The 15,537-nt window shown below is 35.3% G+C and overlaps 5 protein-coding genes across 5 annotated transcripts; 4 read left to right on the forward strand and 1 right to left on the reverse strand. All coding sequences in view use genetic code 12, as the record gives it.

Annotated features, from left to right (window-relative positions):
- Nucleotides 1-1,505: 1,505 nt before the first annotated feature.
- DASC09_031340 (Zn(II)2Cys6 transcription factor) lies at nt 1,506-3,791 on the forward strand (the record flags this gene model as incomplete). Its single annotated transcript, XM_064996733.1, has 1 exon — nt 1,506-3,791. The coding sequence occupies one exon, from the start codon at nt 1,506-1,508 to the stop codon at nt 3,789-3,791; it is 2,286 nt and encodes a 761-aa protein (XP_064852805.1).
- A 3,535-nt stretch (nt 3,792-7,326) lies between these two features.
- On the forward strand, nt 7,327-8,397 carry RFC5 (replication factor C subunit 5; the record flags this gene model as incomplete). The annotated part of the gene is made up of 1 exon (XM_064996734.1): nt 7,327-8,397. One exon carries the CDS (start codon nt 7,327-7,329, stop codon nt 8,395-8,397), a length of 1,071 nt encoding a protein of 356 aa, XP_064852806.1.
- A 102-nt stretch (nt 8,398-8,499) lies between these two features.
- Nucleotides 8,500-9,180, reverse strand: MRPL16 (mitochondrial 54S ribosomal protein uL16m MRPL16; the record flags this gene model as incomplete). The annotated part of the gene is made up of 1 exon (XM_064996735.1): nt 8,500-9,180. The coding sequence occupies one exon, from the start codon at nt 9,178-9,180 to the stop codon at nt 8,500-8,502; it is 681 nt and encodes a 226-aa protein (XP_064852807.1).
- A 256-nt stretch (nt 9,181-9,436) lies between these two features.
- Nucleotides 9,437-10,807, forward strand: MSF1 (phenylalanine--tRNA ligase; the record flags this gene model as incomplete). The annotated part of the gene is made up of 1 exon (XM_064996736.1): nt 9,437-10,807. One exon carries the CDS (start codon nt 9,437-9,439, stop codon nt 10,805-10,807), a length of 1,371 nt encoding a protein of 456 aa, XP_064852808.1.
- Nucleotides 10,808-11,167: 360 nt separating this feature from the next.
- Nucleotides 11,168-15,406, forward strand: ATG11 (autophagy protein ATG11; the record flags this gene model as incomplete). The annotated part of the gene is made up of 1 exon (XM_064996737.1): nt 11,168-15,406. One exon carries the CDS (start codon nt 11,168-11,170, stop codon nt 15,404-15,406), a length of 4,239 nt encoding a protein of 1,412 aa, XP_064852809.1.
- Between the last annotated feature and the right edge of the window lie 131 nt (nt 15,407-15,537).

Consider the following 15,537-nt stretch of genomic DNA (forward strand, 5'->3'; position numbering starts at 1 on the left):
TTCCAACCTCTCTAAAAAAGAACTTACAGTTGAAAACTTTGACTGAAATTATTCTTCTTTTTTCCTTTCAAATCATACAGCTCATTATTAAGTCATCGGTTATGAGTTTAAGCGGATATAGTAGTGATAAGATATCACTGAGTTACTATTTGTATTTTTTTTTTTTTCAAAATTCGGATTACAAAAGGAAACAATATATCTATTCTTTTAATACATGTATTATGATAAACTTAGCGTCTCAAATATTTGAGGCTAATTAAAATAGATCTGACAATCTTTAGACCATAGAAAACTTATTTTTATTTTCGTCTGCTCAACTTTTACCTGATCAAAAGAGCCAAAAATGAGAAAAAGAAAAAAACAAACTCATTGTAAAGAAAGAAAATAAAGTAGAAAATTATGAAATGAGGATAATGTGTCTTAAAAAATTTCAATATGATCTGGAAAAAAAAAAATGAAAGCTAGCAATTTATGATTTCCTGAGTAAATTTTTCATGAAAGACTCTATCATCACTTCGATTTTCATTGTTGGAACATTCCAATGGCCATTGAGGAATGAACATTTGCTGGCTAAAAAATCTATCAATTATTATTATTTGGTAGCTCTTCCTAAATATATATTGATCTCGTGGTTAGATTAAGGTAGATTAAATATCCTATCTGAGGTGCAACATTCTAATGCTAGGAACCTCTTATTAGTAAGTTACAAGGGTGCTGCGATTCTGCAGCTCATGACAATATAGAAGTAAGTAGATAAAAAACTAAGAAGACATCTATTCAATAATCCAAAATACTTAATTAAGCTGTAACGAGCACTCTGGCTTACGCCCACTAATAAAGTAGCTAATGGCTATCAAAGTGTTGAAACCTAGTGCCAGTATTATGAGCCAGAAATGAATGGAGGCTGGATCTACAGGAGTAGATAATCAAACTAACGTAGATAATTATATCGGAGTTTGTACTACATCTTAAAAAAAAAAAATGAAAAACAATGAGATTGTATGGATTAGCTAATATTCAAAAGTATGTTGAAACGACTTTTGAGAATGCAAGCTACGGCTCTCTGTACCCTTTAGTTGATAATGCTGTCAATTGTGTGTGGTGCGCGTATCACTTCAAATATCCGAAAAAATGAAAAATCCAGATAAATCACCAATTTATCGAAAGGGACTCACCTCAATACATTAGTAATATAGGAAACTTTGCGACAATACCCTTGGTGGAATAGGTATATTTTATGGTTTGGTACTTAAATATCTTCTACAGACCTCACCAAGATATTTCTTTTATCTCTATCTCTCCCTTTTTGCATTTTTTTTCTATTGGTAATTAGATTACTATCGTTTTGATACACATTGTTAACTTAGAGGATTTGCCATTTAAAGAGGGTTATTAGAAGATCCAACTTTGTATCATTTTTCAAAAAGTTAACACCAAAGATCGATTTTGCGATCTATTTCAAGCACACTATTTACCTTCTATCTTACTCTGATTAACCCCCAATAATGTTACCGAGTGATGCATACCTCAAAAAAGAGAAAAAAAGAAGAACGAAAAGAGCGTGTGATTTCTGCAATTTGAAAAGGTCAAGGTGTGATGGAGAGAATCCATGCTCTCACTGTGTTCTAATAAACAAGCCGTGCACATATCTCCGCGCCGAAAAGAAAAGAGGTCGTGCCTCTGAAAAATATCCAAAGAATCCGAAACGAAGAAAAGATTGCCGCCAAAAGGATGTTGATGAATATGATGAATATAAACCAGATGAGATAATAACTGCTAGCCCGGTGCTTGAATCCAATGTGACTGAAATAGAGAAAACATTAGTGCCTACTAATGTGCATAATATGTCAACCAGCCAGCTGGAGAATCTAGATGGACTACACTATCACCTGTTAACCAAAAAGAACTTAATATCAGCTGATTATAAGTGGCCAAATGAGACTATATCTCTGCCTTCAAACAGCAGCCGTGAGAAGACAGTTTTAATAGAACCACATAGTCCATTTTCGACACCCGAAGAACATGGAAAAGGATTGATTTATCAACATCAATACCGGCCGTATAATTCCCCCGAGTTAATTTCATCCGAGTATGCCTTAAACTTTAACCATTATATTTTTCTGATCGACGCAAATGCTTTCAAATCCCCCACTTTTTTGAAAACTCAGCATAATTATTCGTTGATTGATAATATCAATCTAGACTCCATAACGCATTCTGCTTTCAATGGGGTTAGATACGTGCTTTTATTGAAAGTTTTACCGTACTTACAACAGGTGAATTTACCGGGAAATGTGGCTAGTGACGTATTAGAATACTATTTTGATAACTATGTTTCACCCTCGTGCAAAATCAGTTCAATATTAAGGAAGAAAACGTTTTTGACGTTGGTGAATCCAGTATTGAGTGCCGAGGAACAACCTCACGTTAGAAACACTGGAGAGGCATTGATTTTGACAATTCTTACTACTGCAGTGTTTGATATCAGTCATTTCTTCATGACTGGCCACAAAAGGAAAATGTTGTTTGGCAAGTTGATTCAAATTATTAAAGGCTTGATACAAATCAGCAGCACAGATGAAGATGAAATCATAGACGGGACATTCGATGATATTGTAACATGCTGTCACTTGGTTTGTATTTCACCTCTTTTAGGAAATCCTGCAATAAGCCATTTATGGTTAAGAAGAGGGGTCAGATTAGCAAAGAAGCTACGTATTAATGAAGAAGACTTGTCTGACGTTTCGGAAGAAGTTAGAGAAGAAAGGAGAAGATGCTGGTGGACATTGTATATTCTTGATAAGCATCTAAATATTGCCCTTAGCACTTCCACAGTGATAACAGATCAAGAGTCAAAAGATTTGTTCCATCCTTGTGATGACCTGATATACAACGACATCACAATAGTCAATTTACCATCACCTTTTGAAAATGACATTGACCGTGTAAAAGGCATTCAGTTTAATAGAGTGGGTCCTGGTGTGTTTGGTTGGCTATTGATGGAAAGCATGATTATTGGCTCTTTAGTATATTATAAAATGTATATTATGAACCAAAGAAAAATCTCATCATCTTCTACTTCACCTATAACTTCTGATTCTATGGGCTCTAATGATGACTGCTCAATAGACTTCAGGAACCAGCTCAAAGTACATCTTGATATGCTAGAGTCCAGCTTGCCATCACTACTACAGTATTCTAAGGTTGATAGTAGCTATGCCTCTTTGGTTACTTGCGTTTTAAACTCTTTACTAAACAAAGATGTTTTCTATTGGGAGCCAAATGGAGCATTGAATGATAACGGTACTAATTTTGAGGAAGATTTGGAATGGTGCATTAAATACTCTGAAGCATTCCAGGATTTAATTACTTCTGATCCAGATATGCGGAGATATCCTTTTGTTATTAGGCTTTACATTTTCTTTGCGTGTGTTGATGTTATTAACCTTCTCAATAACCTTGATAAGGGATTTTTGAAGTACAAAAATTCCAATATTGGTGCTCTTGACAGCAAAGCTGTGAAAATGAAGGCAGACGCATTGGCCGTACTTTGCAATAGGATAAAGTCAATGGCACATATAATTGTTAGATGCGTCGAAAGCTGCATGTCAACGTTACCAGCAGATTATTTGAGGGTAATAAGAAACATTATTATGGATGCATTGAGAGATATGGATTGTTTATTATTAGTCAAAGGCTTTGAGAAGCAGTTTGATATCAACAGGGAAAAACGGAAAAAGATTATTTCTGTATATTCTTATGTTGTAAATGGTGCAGGTATCGGATTGTGATACATTTTTATTAAAGAAGATAGCTGAAAACTGTTGACATCCCTTTTATTTTTGCTTTAATTTTCTGTTTTATAATTTCTTTTTTTCCCTTTTTCTTCCACCCATAGTGTGGTGTTATGGCTACTTTTTCACTACTTCTTATTTTCTTAAAATTTATACTATAGGTTTAGACTTCGATATATATATATATTCATAGACACTGGTTGCAATTGGTTTTGCTTTAATTAAATTATAATGGTTCTTTTATTAATTAGAAAATTTCTGCGTAAGCCAGTCCACTAACTAAAACAACACAGCCAAAGTAGTTACAAGGTAAACCCTTAAATAAACTTTGATAAACAAGAGCGAATGAGGCAATATGAGACATAGAAAACCTAGAAGTTACGTATTCAAAATCATTGATTGTACTTTTCATTCTTGTTTGAGATCACGACATCATTTAGCAGCCTGCAAAATAATTGCTATCTCATTAAGAACTAACAAAGAATACGTTAGCTTCTGTCTACAGGAATAATATATATTGCACCCTCGCTTTGGTACCCAACTAAAGGAAGCACAAAAACGGTGATGATCATATATGTGAATTCTTATTATTGGCGCAATGGTGTGATGCACCCCTGATAATATATCTTATTACCGCATCAAGATATAAACCACCCAGTAAAGGCAAGATGGCGCTGAGGACCGCCTCGGGAGCTCCAGAGTGTTAGTTAGGGTGAAGGGTGGTTGGCGGTGCTCAGCGCCAGTTTGCCGCTACCTGCATGGTCACCATACAGTATACGCCAAATGGGTGGGATTTTATTTTATGGGCAACTGAAAACTTTTGGCCTGTACAGTGTTTTCATTTTTAATTCGTACCAACCACCGGAAATGTTCATACCAGTGGCAAAAAATAATTCATACCGACCCCCGGTATTTTTCGTACCACCGCAGTGGGATTTATTCAGACCATCTAAGAAAAATAGTTCATACTATTGCACTTTAATTATTCATACCAACAGTATATAAAATTCATATTAATTCTTTTTTTTTCATGTTAATGGCTCTATAAGCCTCTAAGCTACTCAGTTTAATCAAATTATACTCATTTTTTCCATAATTCTGTGCTACTTTCTACAAAGCCTGATATCTATAATAATATTAATAGTAGTGTAATGGTTTAGTTGGGTAACATAGTAGTTGAAGTATATTAAAGAAGAATAAAAACTAAAAGGAATAGATGAAGTAAGCTTTTTATAGGTGAGAAAAGAAAATAAGACTTACCTAAAAGGGAACTCAAAGGGAAATAAAAAGGTAGTCGGAGATAAGGAGGTTGTCCGAGATAAGGAATGGAGTTAAATAAAGAAGAGAGAAGAAAAGATAAGAACAATAAAAAGAAAGAAAGAGAAAGAAAAGTAAGAAAGTGTCTAGATCATTACAAGTAGCACGTAATAACGGTTTTCAGAAAAAGGGAACGAATGTATGGTAAGAGCTGTTCTCCATATAAAGTGAGCAATTCCCACTTTTATTGCTTAATTCGGGCTCTATAGATCATCAGATTACATACAAAAAAAAAAGCATAAGCTTTTACTACCAAAACTAAGTATGGACTTGAAAGCCAAGTTACTAACTGATGGATATGTTGATGGCCTAGGTAATAGGTTCCACACTGAACCTAGAGAAATGACTTTGGAGTCTGAAATAGCACCAATTGAAGCTTGCTTTAGTTACAGTGACTATAAGCATTTTGAAAAACCTGGTATTATGGAAATTAATCCTATTTTCGAAGAAGAAGAAGATGCTAAGATGGAAACAGAAATGAAAGAACGAAGATATAGAGGTTCGTACCGGTATTATAATCAAGCTGTCAAACAAAGATTTTGGCACTTGGTCATGGAAGAAGGTGTATCAGCTTACAAGGCTGCAAAATTAGAAGATATACCTTTGCAAACTGCTTACCCATGGAGAAGAAATTGGAACAAAATACTTGTTAATGAATTAAATGGTATCTCGAAGCCAACAAAGAAAAGAGGTCGTAAGCCCCTTCTCACTGATGAACATAAAGAATTCCTTCAAAAATTGATAAAGGAGGATTCTACAGTGACTCTCGATTTTATGTTGGAGAGACTCAACAAAGCCTTCACCAATGTAAGAGCCAGGGCTACAACAATCTATAACTTCGTCACCAAGGTTTGTAAGCTTAGTCTCAAACGTATTTCTAAATGGGCTTTGAGAAGAAGTCTGGAGGAATTGAAGAAACAAAGACTCAAGTGGGCAGAGGAGTATAAAGACAAGCTCGACTTTGGTCAAAACTGTATTTTCATCGACGAAGCAGGTTTCAACATCAGTATGCGGCGTGAGTATGGATGGTCTGCTGTAGATGAAAAAGCAGTTCTTACTGTTCCCGTAACTAGAGGGCTTAATATTTCGTTCATTGGGCAATTTCTGTCAAAGGTTGTATTGAATTAAAGCTCAGAACTCCAGTGGCTACATCCAATAAGAAGAGAAAACTTGATTCAGAAACGACCATTGACAAAGTGAGTAAAGGTACTACAGCTAATCACTTCTACAGTTTTGTAAAGTCAGTGATCCAGCAAATAGAAAATAACGAGGAGCTCAAAGGTATGAAATATTTGATCCTTGATAATGCTGCCATTCACAAACGACGTGATCTTCAGTTACTAGTGGCACTGTTTTTACCTCCTTATTCTCCAGGGCTGAATGCTATAAAGAATTCTGGTCAGCATGTAACAGTAAAGTCAAAAGATCAAGCTTGAGCAAGAAGGAGCAATTGACTCCAAGAGTGAAAGAAGCCACTGAAAATATTTCCCTTGATAGTTACAAGGGATTCTGCAGACATGCTTCTAGACATATTGATCTCTGTTTACAACAGCAGCTCTTTTAAAAACAAATACCAAAGATGAAGAAAAAAAATTAGAAAACAAAATACAGAAAACAAACCAAAAAAAAAAAAGTAAAAACTATAAAAAAAATTACATAAAGACACAACAAAGCTCAAAAACAAATTGATGAAAATTTAAAATTTTAAGGAAGGACGAAACCACTCCAAAATTTGGTTATGAGCCTTTGAAATGGTAAATGAGTATTGCAAAGGGGCTTTATTGGGTGTGCGGGTCCCCTGTAACATGTTTAATAATATCAAAGATAAAATATTAATGAAAGCATAAGAATTTTATGCATTTAGTATGAATTTTATATTCTGTTGGTATGAATAATTAAAGTGCAATAGTATGAACTATTTTTCTTAGATGGTCTGAATAAATCCCACTGCGGTGGTACGAAAAATACCGGGGGTCGGTATGAATTATTTTTTGCCACTGGTATGAACATTTCCGGTGGTTGGTACGAATAAAAAATGAAAACACTGTAAATAATACTTGGAGTGCACGTACTGCACAAACACGTAAAAGGGTAAAAAATTCGGGAAATTAAAAAAATTCCAAAAAAAAAAGCTTACGAGACGCGTGTGTTAGAACATCCTTCTAACATAAAATAACCAATAATTAACTAATCTGGGGTGTGAATCGAAAACAAAATGTCATTGTGGGTGGATAAATATAGACCAAAGTCATTGGATTCCATTGATTATCATTTTAATATCTCTAAAAGATTGAAGTCCTTGGCTTCCTCTGGTGATTTCCCTCATTTGCTAGTATATGGGCCTTCTGGAGCTGGTAAAAAGACGAGAATATTAGCAACACTTCAGGAGTTATATGGTCCAGGTGTGAACAGAATGAAAATTGATGTCAGAACATTCAAGACTCCATCAAATAGAAAAATTGAATTCAATATTGTGTCCAGTCCTTATCATATTGAAATCACTCCAAGTGATTTGGGGAACAATGATAGAATCATCATTCAAGATTTGTTAAAAGAAATTGGTCAAACTGAACAGATAGATTTCCAGACAGGTAAACACAGATTCAAGATTGTTATCATAAATGAAGCTGATTCTTTGTCAAGAGATGCTCAGGCTGCCTTGAGAAGAACCATGGAAAAATATTCCACCAATATTCGATTAATTTTGATTTCTAATTCGACGTCTAACATAATTCCCCCAATCAAATCCAGAACCTTGCTAATCAGAGTGCCGCTTCCTACTGTGAACGAAATCGTCGGGGTCTTGAGTAAAATTGCCGAAAAGGAAGATATTCGCTTACCATCCAACGAAGACGAGAAGTCCTCTATATTGGCAAAAATCGCCGAGCACTCCGATAGAAACTTAAGAAAAACAATTTTATCATTTGAAGCCTTAGCCATGACTAATGATTCAATTTCATCTGCCTGCAAGTTAGTCGAATTGGATTGGGAGAAAGTCATTGCCGATTTATCAAAGCAAGTGGTCAAAGATAGATCAGTGAAAAATCTATCACAGTCAAGAAGTGTATTATATGAATTGTTAAGTCATTGTATTCCTGCAAAAATCATATTGAAAGAATTGACATTCAACTTACTATGTGATCCTCGAGTTACAGATCCAATGAAGTACGACATTGTCGATGCTAGTTCATTGTTTGATGAAAGATTGAGTTTGGGTAGTAAAGATATTTTCCATTTGGAAGGGTTCCTTGCCAGATCTATGGTGATCATGGAAAGCAAGAAATGAAAATTTCCTATTTAATTCTACACTGAATTTTAATCGATTCCTTTTTGTTAATATTTATCACAAAATTCGTATATTTACAAGTACCTCATCAGAAAATAGCCTCTAACGACCTCTGTAAAGTCTATATTCATCAGTGTTTGCCTTGATTTCATTCATCATTTCCTTGGATGGGTTCTTTTCTCTTTTTTCAGCAACAACATTCTTTTTTGGCTGTATCTTCCCAATACTCTTCAAACCAACTCTTGGAGCAGCACCTCTTTTAATAATTTCATAAACCCCAGGTAATTTGTCAGAAGCTTTTCTAAATGTTTCTCTAACAACCTTTTCATGTAAATCTGGACCGCCAGCTATTTCAAATAACACTTTACCAGTTGGGACTCTGACAGCCCAATGATCAAAACCACCTTTACCTTTACCCATACGTGTTTCATTACCTTTAATACAAACAGCAATAGATGCCACAAATCTTTTGTAAAGTCTGCCCCCAAGACCTTTGATTTCCCTCAATATACAGGTGTCAGCTTCCTTTAATTGCTTTGCTGTGAGTCTCACACCTTCAGTCTTCAATCTCAAGGCATAATCACCATATACCACTGTAGAACCTTTCATTGAGCCCCCCGTTCTCACAGCAACTCTCCCTTTATGAGCCTTCTTGACTTTGACGAATCTTGGTGCATATTCATGGGTAAAACGCTTGCTGACAAAGTTCGAAAAAAAAGAGGCTGGCTTGGTTTGCAACAGGGCAAGACCGTTACCAAGAAATCTATTGGTGCAGAATGACATCGTCGGTGACTATCGAGAACTACTCTGCCTTGGAACTCTTTCCCGTTACTATCATTACAATTTTCATCAAAGGATTTTTTTTCTTCTTTCTCCCATGGACACCCCAACACCAACCATATTATCCCAATGTGTGGATGTTATTAATCACCAAGCACGTGATTTTTCAAATTTGCCAAAATAAATTCATCAAAACGAATGTCTCCCTGATGGGGGAGTATTGCAGTTCTGGTCTTTGGAAACCAATTTCTAGCACATTATGCTTACATATAGCACAAGACCTTTGCAGAGAGGGGTGTTATTTCATTCTCTCAATGTTTTAGCGCAAAGAAGATGCTACTCAGCCATAAAAAAGGATGATGTGATCAGCATTGATGGGGTAGATTATAAGACTGATGGGTGGACAAACGTTCCTCAATCAATTTTGGACCTTACTGGGAGAAAATTGCACTTGAGAAAGGACCATCCTATCGGGATTCTCAGCAATTTAATCAAAAATAAATTCGATAAAAAGGAATATACCTTTTATAACAACTTTAAGCCAGTGGTGACAACCTTTGAGAATTTTGATGTATTAGATTTCCCACAAGATCATGTAGGAAGATCCAAGTCAGATACCTATTATATCAACAAAGATAATTTATTAAGAACCCATACATCCGCTCATGAATACGAATGCTTTAAGGAGACCAAAACTCCAGGGTACTTTATTAGTGCCGATGTGTACAGAAGAGACGAAATTGATAGAACCCATTATCCTGCTTTCCATCAAATGGAAGGTGCCAGAATTTGGAAAAAAGGTGACATTGAGCAAATAAAAAAGGACTTGAAGAGTATTCCTCCTGTTGATTTAGTGGTGGAAGATGTGGTCAGACCTTTTGACGCAGTTGATAATCCAAAGCAAGCCCATATGACTGACGAGGAAACCGATTTAGTTGGTCAACATCTTAGAAGAACTTGTGAAGTCATCGTAGACACAGTCTTTAATGAAGCCAAAAAAGCGGGAAAACTAGCAGGCAGCACCGACCCATTTTTGAATGAACCTTTAAAAGTTAGATGGGTTGAGGCTTACTTCCCATGGACTGCTCCAAGTTGGGAAATTGAGGTTTGGTGGAAAGGCGAGTGGTTGGAATGCCTCGGGTGTGGTGTTGTTAGAAAGGTTGTTTTGGACAATTCTGGTGTCGATAATTCTATTGGATGGGCCTTTGGTATTGGCTTAGACAGGATTGCTATGCTCTTATTTGGGGTTCCAGATATCAGATTGTTCTGGTCCTTGGACGAAAGATTTTCAAAACAGTTCAAAGAAAACACCATAACTAATTTTGTTCCTTATTCCAAATATCCAGGTACCCAAAGGGATATCAGTTTTTGGCTACCAAAGTCAGTTGAGAATTCTGCTCCATTCCACTCAAATGATTTCTTTGAAATTGCTAGAGAATTTGGCGGAGATTTGATTGAAAATGTTTCTATTGTCGACGAGTTTACCCATCCAAAGACCGGGAAGAGTAGTAAATGCTACAGAATCAATTACCAATCGATGGATAAGACCTTGACCAATGAGCAAGTGAATGAAATTAACGAAGCTATCAGAAAGGCTTTGACAGAGAGATTTGAGGTTGAACTCCGTTAGGAGATATGCTTGCCTCTTGTGTCAGCTTATACGAACGTATTCTTGTCCTTATTTTAAATAGATAAACCCCTCATGTAAATACGGAATATATAAAGTGAATGATCGAGACATATGCAATTTTTGGGCATGTACTATACCAAAGGCATGGGTAGGACACTGGCGCAAACAATAGTTTTTTTCTTTACTTTTTAGGTGGCGACTTACGCTATCAGTAGAATCATATGGTTCCGCTTAATTGTCACTTGATAAGTCATTGGTTTTCTCTTTATTTGTTGTTATTTGTTTTTGTTTTTGATTAATTTTTTTCTTTATTGCTCATATTGGTTTATCTGGAGTTATTTCAAACGGATAATAGTAATAATGCAAAACTCTATAATAGAGTTAAAAGTGTATAGTGCTCACACGGGCAAAATGCTAACCACAAATCCCTACATATTCCTGAACATTCAAGAGTTTAAGGATTGGGTGGCAGAGCAATTTGATATACCCCTAGACTCGCTATTATTGCTAACACCGCAAGGCCTAAAAGTTAAAGAATCAGTGTTCCATCATGCTGGAGAGATATTTGCATTCAACAAGGCAGCAAATATTAAAGATCAATATAATGTTGCGAATAACAACCCTGGAATAATAAAAGAGGTCGAAAAATCTCCATATGATTTTAATAATGATGTGCAGATAGACAAGAAGAATGGAAACATGGAACCTGAGCGAGATATCTTTTACGAAAATAGTGAAGTCATCAGACCCATTCAATCCCCTCTATTAGACTTTAATATCCAGGAGAACCAAACAGATTATCGACAACTATTGAGTATAATAACCACGAATGCTAGCTGGTCGACAGCAGTGCTATCAGACTCAGTGTTCTCAGAGAAGAACATTCACGAAAAGATTGGGGAGATCTCAAATATTTTTAGAAGCTTGGGCATTACTGGAAAATATCTTGATTTGCACCTCAGTGAAATTTCTAATAAGTTTCTGCTATCTAATGATTTAATAGCCAGCCTAGAGAAAAACAGCTTGAGTGGTTCTTGGGAGAACTATTATAGTGGATTACAGAACATACATCTTTTCAATGATAAGCAAGGTAATTTGGCCAGTATAATATCATACGAGGAAATTGATAGAAATGCCAATGAATCAATAAGTTTAAGCAATCAATTGGGGAAAAAAGTCACTGTGATACAAACCAAATTGGACCTGGTGAGGTCTGAAAGATCAACTTTAGAAAAGAAGATTGAGATATTTAAACAGAACTCAATCATAAAAAACTTCAACAATTTGAACTTAAATGATATTGTCAAACAGATAAAGAACTTGAGCAAACTACTACAGCAAGAAACAAAGGAATGTATTGAAATTTTTCCTGAATACCAGACATTCACATCAGAAATTTCAATACCCAAGGAACAACTCAGTAAGCTCTTGAAAACCATTTCTCGCCATCAGCAGGTCTATGTTCCCGAGACTCTTCAACTTGCGAATGACCTATATTATTTACAGTTAAATCTAAATGCCTTGTACAAAAAATTGAAGATTACTATTTGTGAGGTCGTGAGTAAAACCAATTCTATTCAAGCAAATTTGGCAGATGTCCGATTTGGAATGAAGTCAATGATCAAACAAATTGACGATTTACAAGTCATTGAATCAAATATTTGTACGGTAATCGATTTGCCTTTACTATATGGAATATTTTTGTTAGAGAACGTCCGAAGAATTGAATGGGATAAGGAATTAAAGAACATTGTGGGTAAAACTGCGGAGAATTTTTCTTTGATTAACGAAAAAGAGGTTAGGCTCAGAAAAAAGTGGGAGAAGAATTATGGGTTGATTCTCAAGTTGTTGAAATTGGATAATGTTTTCACATTGCATAATTTGCTGACAGTCGACCTCACCACTAATAAAGATGAAACGATTAAGGGTTTGACTTTGAACGTCACACGGCAGGATGTTGCTGATTATATTTCCAACTTGAAAGATAATAATATATCTGAAGAGGCAATTACAATCTTAAAAAATTCTCTCAGAGATTTGAACAATCAAAAGGTTAGCTTGTATAGCAAGTTTGATGGATACTTGAACTTTCAAATTAGCAAAGATTCGAATGCCACCGATAACGAGCTTATCCAAAGTTATCAAACCAGAATCAAGAAACTAGAATCAATTTTACATCAGCATAAATATAAAAATCTAAATCAATGGCCTTTAATTTTTCCACAGACTGCTGGTGGAAATGGAGCTGCTGAACACTCGAGATCCAGGAGTCCATCAAATCACAATAAACGCGAGCATCATGCTCAAAATACCCTGTCTCACGATATCATGAACAAACTCAATATCACTTCCCAAAGATCATTATCCACTACGTCTTTGAATAGAGTCAGTACTGTCACCACTGTTGAGAAAAAAAGTTCTCCAAAAGTCAATAATAGAAAACAGAGCTTTGGGGGGATGTTTGGAATAAAGCAAAGAAAAGCGAGTTTACTATTAAATAATGGAAACATTGAACTTACTAATTCCATCGTGTTGTTGACAGAAAATGATAACACCCAAAATAGAATTATGGTGAATAATGATCCTTCATCTCCTTCTTCAGGAAAAAATAATCGTCTGTATTCTCTAGGTGAAGAAAGTGTGAAAAGTGATGAGGCTGATTTGGATACAGAGTATATTAGGGTAAAAACCTCCGAATGGAATACTTTGAAGAATAAGAATAACGAATTGTTTGTTCAGAACAGTGATCTTCTTGCAGAAAATCAAAAAAACAACGAGGAGATTAAATTATTGAAGCAGAAGTCAAATAATCTAGTTCAAGAGCTTGAAGGCCAAAATATACAGTTAAAAAAGTGCAGTGAACAAGAAAATTTGATAAATAGATTGAATAATGAAAACTCTGATTTGAATCAAGAGATAGATGATATTGTGGGAAAATTAAAGGCCACTCAGTTTGAACTCGATACAAAAACTGAGAAGGTTTCCGAAAACTTCAAGATAATTGATAAGTTAAAAAAAGCATTAAGTGAGGCTGCAAACAATCTTGAAAGACAGAAGGAGCAATCATCGGCCATAAAGAATGACTTGCTTTCTACCAAAAAAGAATTGCATGAGATTCATCAAAAGTCTGATAAGTCTGAGAATAGGCTAAAAATATTATCAAGAGATTTTGAAAAAGCTACCGAGAAGGTTAATTCGCTTAAAGAACAAAATATTGATCACGTCAATATGATACAAAGTTTGGAGGCAGATTTAGTGAAGCACCAAGACCAATTGAAGAATGCCAATGTCGCAGATCTGAGGGCAGAAATCGAATTATTGGAGAAGCAGATTGCCCAAAAGAATGAAGAAATAACAGCGGTTAATGAAAACTTCCAGAAATTAAAGGTTGAATTTCAAGATATTGGCTCTGTGAAAAATGACTTGTTGGCAAACATGCATGCAAAAGAAGAAGAATTTTCTAGAGAAAGGAATTCAACGTCAAAGGAAATTAGTGAATTGAAAGCTAAAGTTGAAGGATTAGAGGATAATGAAGATATTTTGGATAACTTGAATAAAGAATTAGCTTTGAAGAACTCGAATTTGGTTAATATTGTGATTAAATTGATTGATATTATTTCCAATTTCAGGACTAAATTGCATGAGTTGTCCTCGTTATTGTTTGATAATTTCAAATTGATTTGCTCTTGCTTTGAGGCTATTGGTTTGTTAATAACCAAAAATGACTTGATACCGGATTCTGTCCTATTGAGCAACGATATCGTGAAACTTGGAGAATCATTTATTGGTAAAGATTCTGACAAAGGGATTAGGATTCTTCGGGTAAAAGGATTAAGGAACAAAACCAAGTCTAAAGAGGATTTGATTTACTCAAAGCCTGTATCACCATTGATCCAGGTAGTCGAAAATAAGATAGATTGGATTGGCTGTAAGGAAATTTTCGAAATTGACGGTGATGATTTTTCAAAACATGAAGGAGCAGCTACCAATGAAAATGGTATTTTGAATATGGTTTCCTCGTCGGTGGTGGACATAGATAGGATTGTGAATGAAGCAACGAGTTTGATTGAAAATTTTAACAATAACGCTGACTTCGAGAAGAATTATTTTAATTTTATAACTTCAATTGTTGTTGATTATAATTTGATTTATACATCAATGGCGAAGAGATTTGGTGATATTGAGCATTTGGCAAAGAAACTACAAAAGGAAACCAAATCGAATAAGGAGGAGATCCGAAAGTTATTAGGTGACTCACGGGGTAAAATTGCTGTGAAGAATTTCAAACCTGGCGATTTGGTATTGTTTTTACCTACAAGGGATGGTGATACTTCAAAGGATGACGGAGAAAATAATTCAACAATAAATCAGCCTTGGGCGGCATTTAACATTGGATCTCCACACTATTTCTTGAAGGAAAACAACAACATCAACTTAAACAGCAGAGATTGGATGGTCTCTAGAATATTGTCAATTAATGAATTCAGGATTAACTCAAAGAATTTCGATGATTTAGAAGAAAATCCATTCCGGTTAAGCCAAGGGGTGACTTGGTACTTGATTGATGCAAAAGAAGAATTATCTGACTCTCTTACATAGTGATAGAAAATGCGATACCCATTAATAAAAGACGTAATTATTTAATATTTCAATCCCCATGTTTTTCATTTGAGAAAGGGTTGTATCTGGTGCTCATCATCGCAACCTTGTGATCGGAAAAAGTGCGTCTA

Source organism: Saccharomycopsis crataegensis (assembly GCF_037102585.1).
Source record: "Saccharomycopsis crataegensis DNA, jcf7180000000084, whole genome shotgun sequence".
Taxonomy (NCBI): domain Eukaryota; kingdom Fungi; phylum Ascomycota; class Saccharomycetes; order Ascoideales; family Saccharomycopsidaceae; genus Saccharomycopsis; species Saccharomycopsis crataegensis.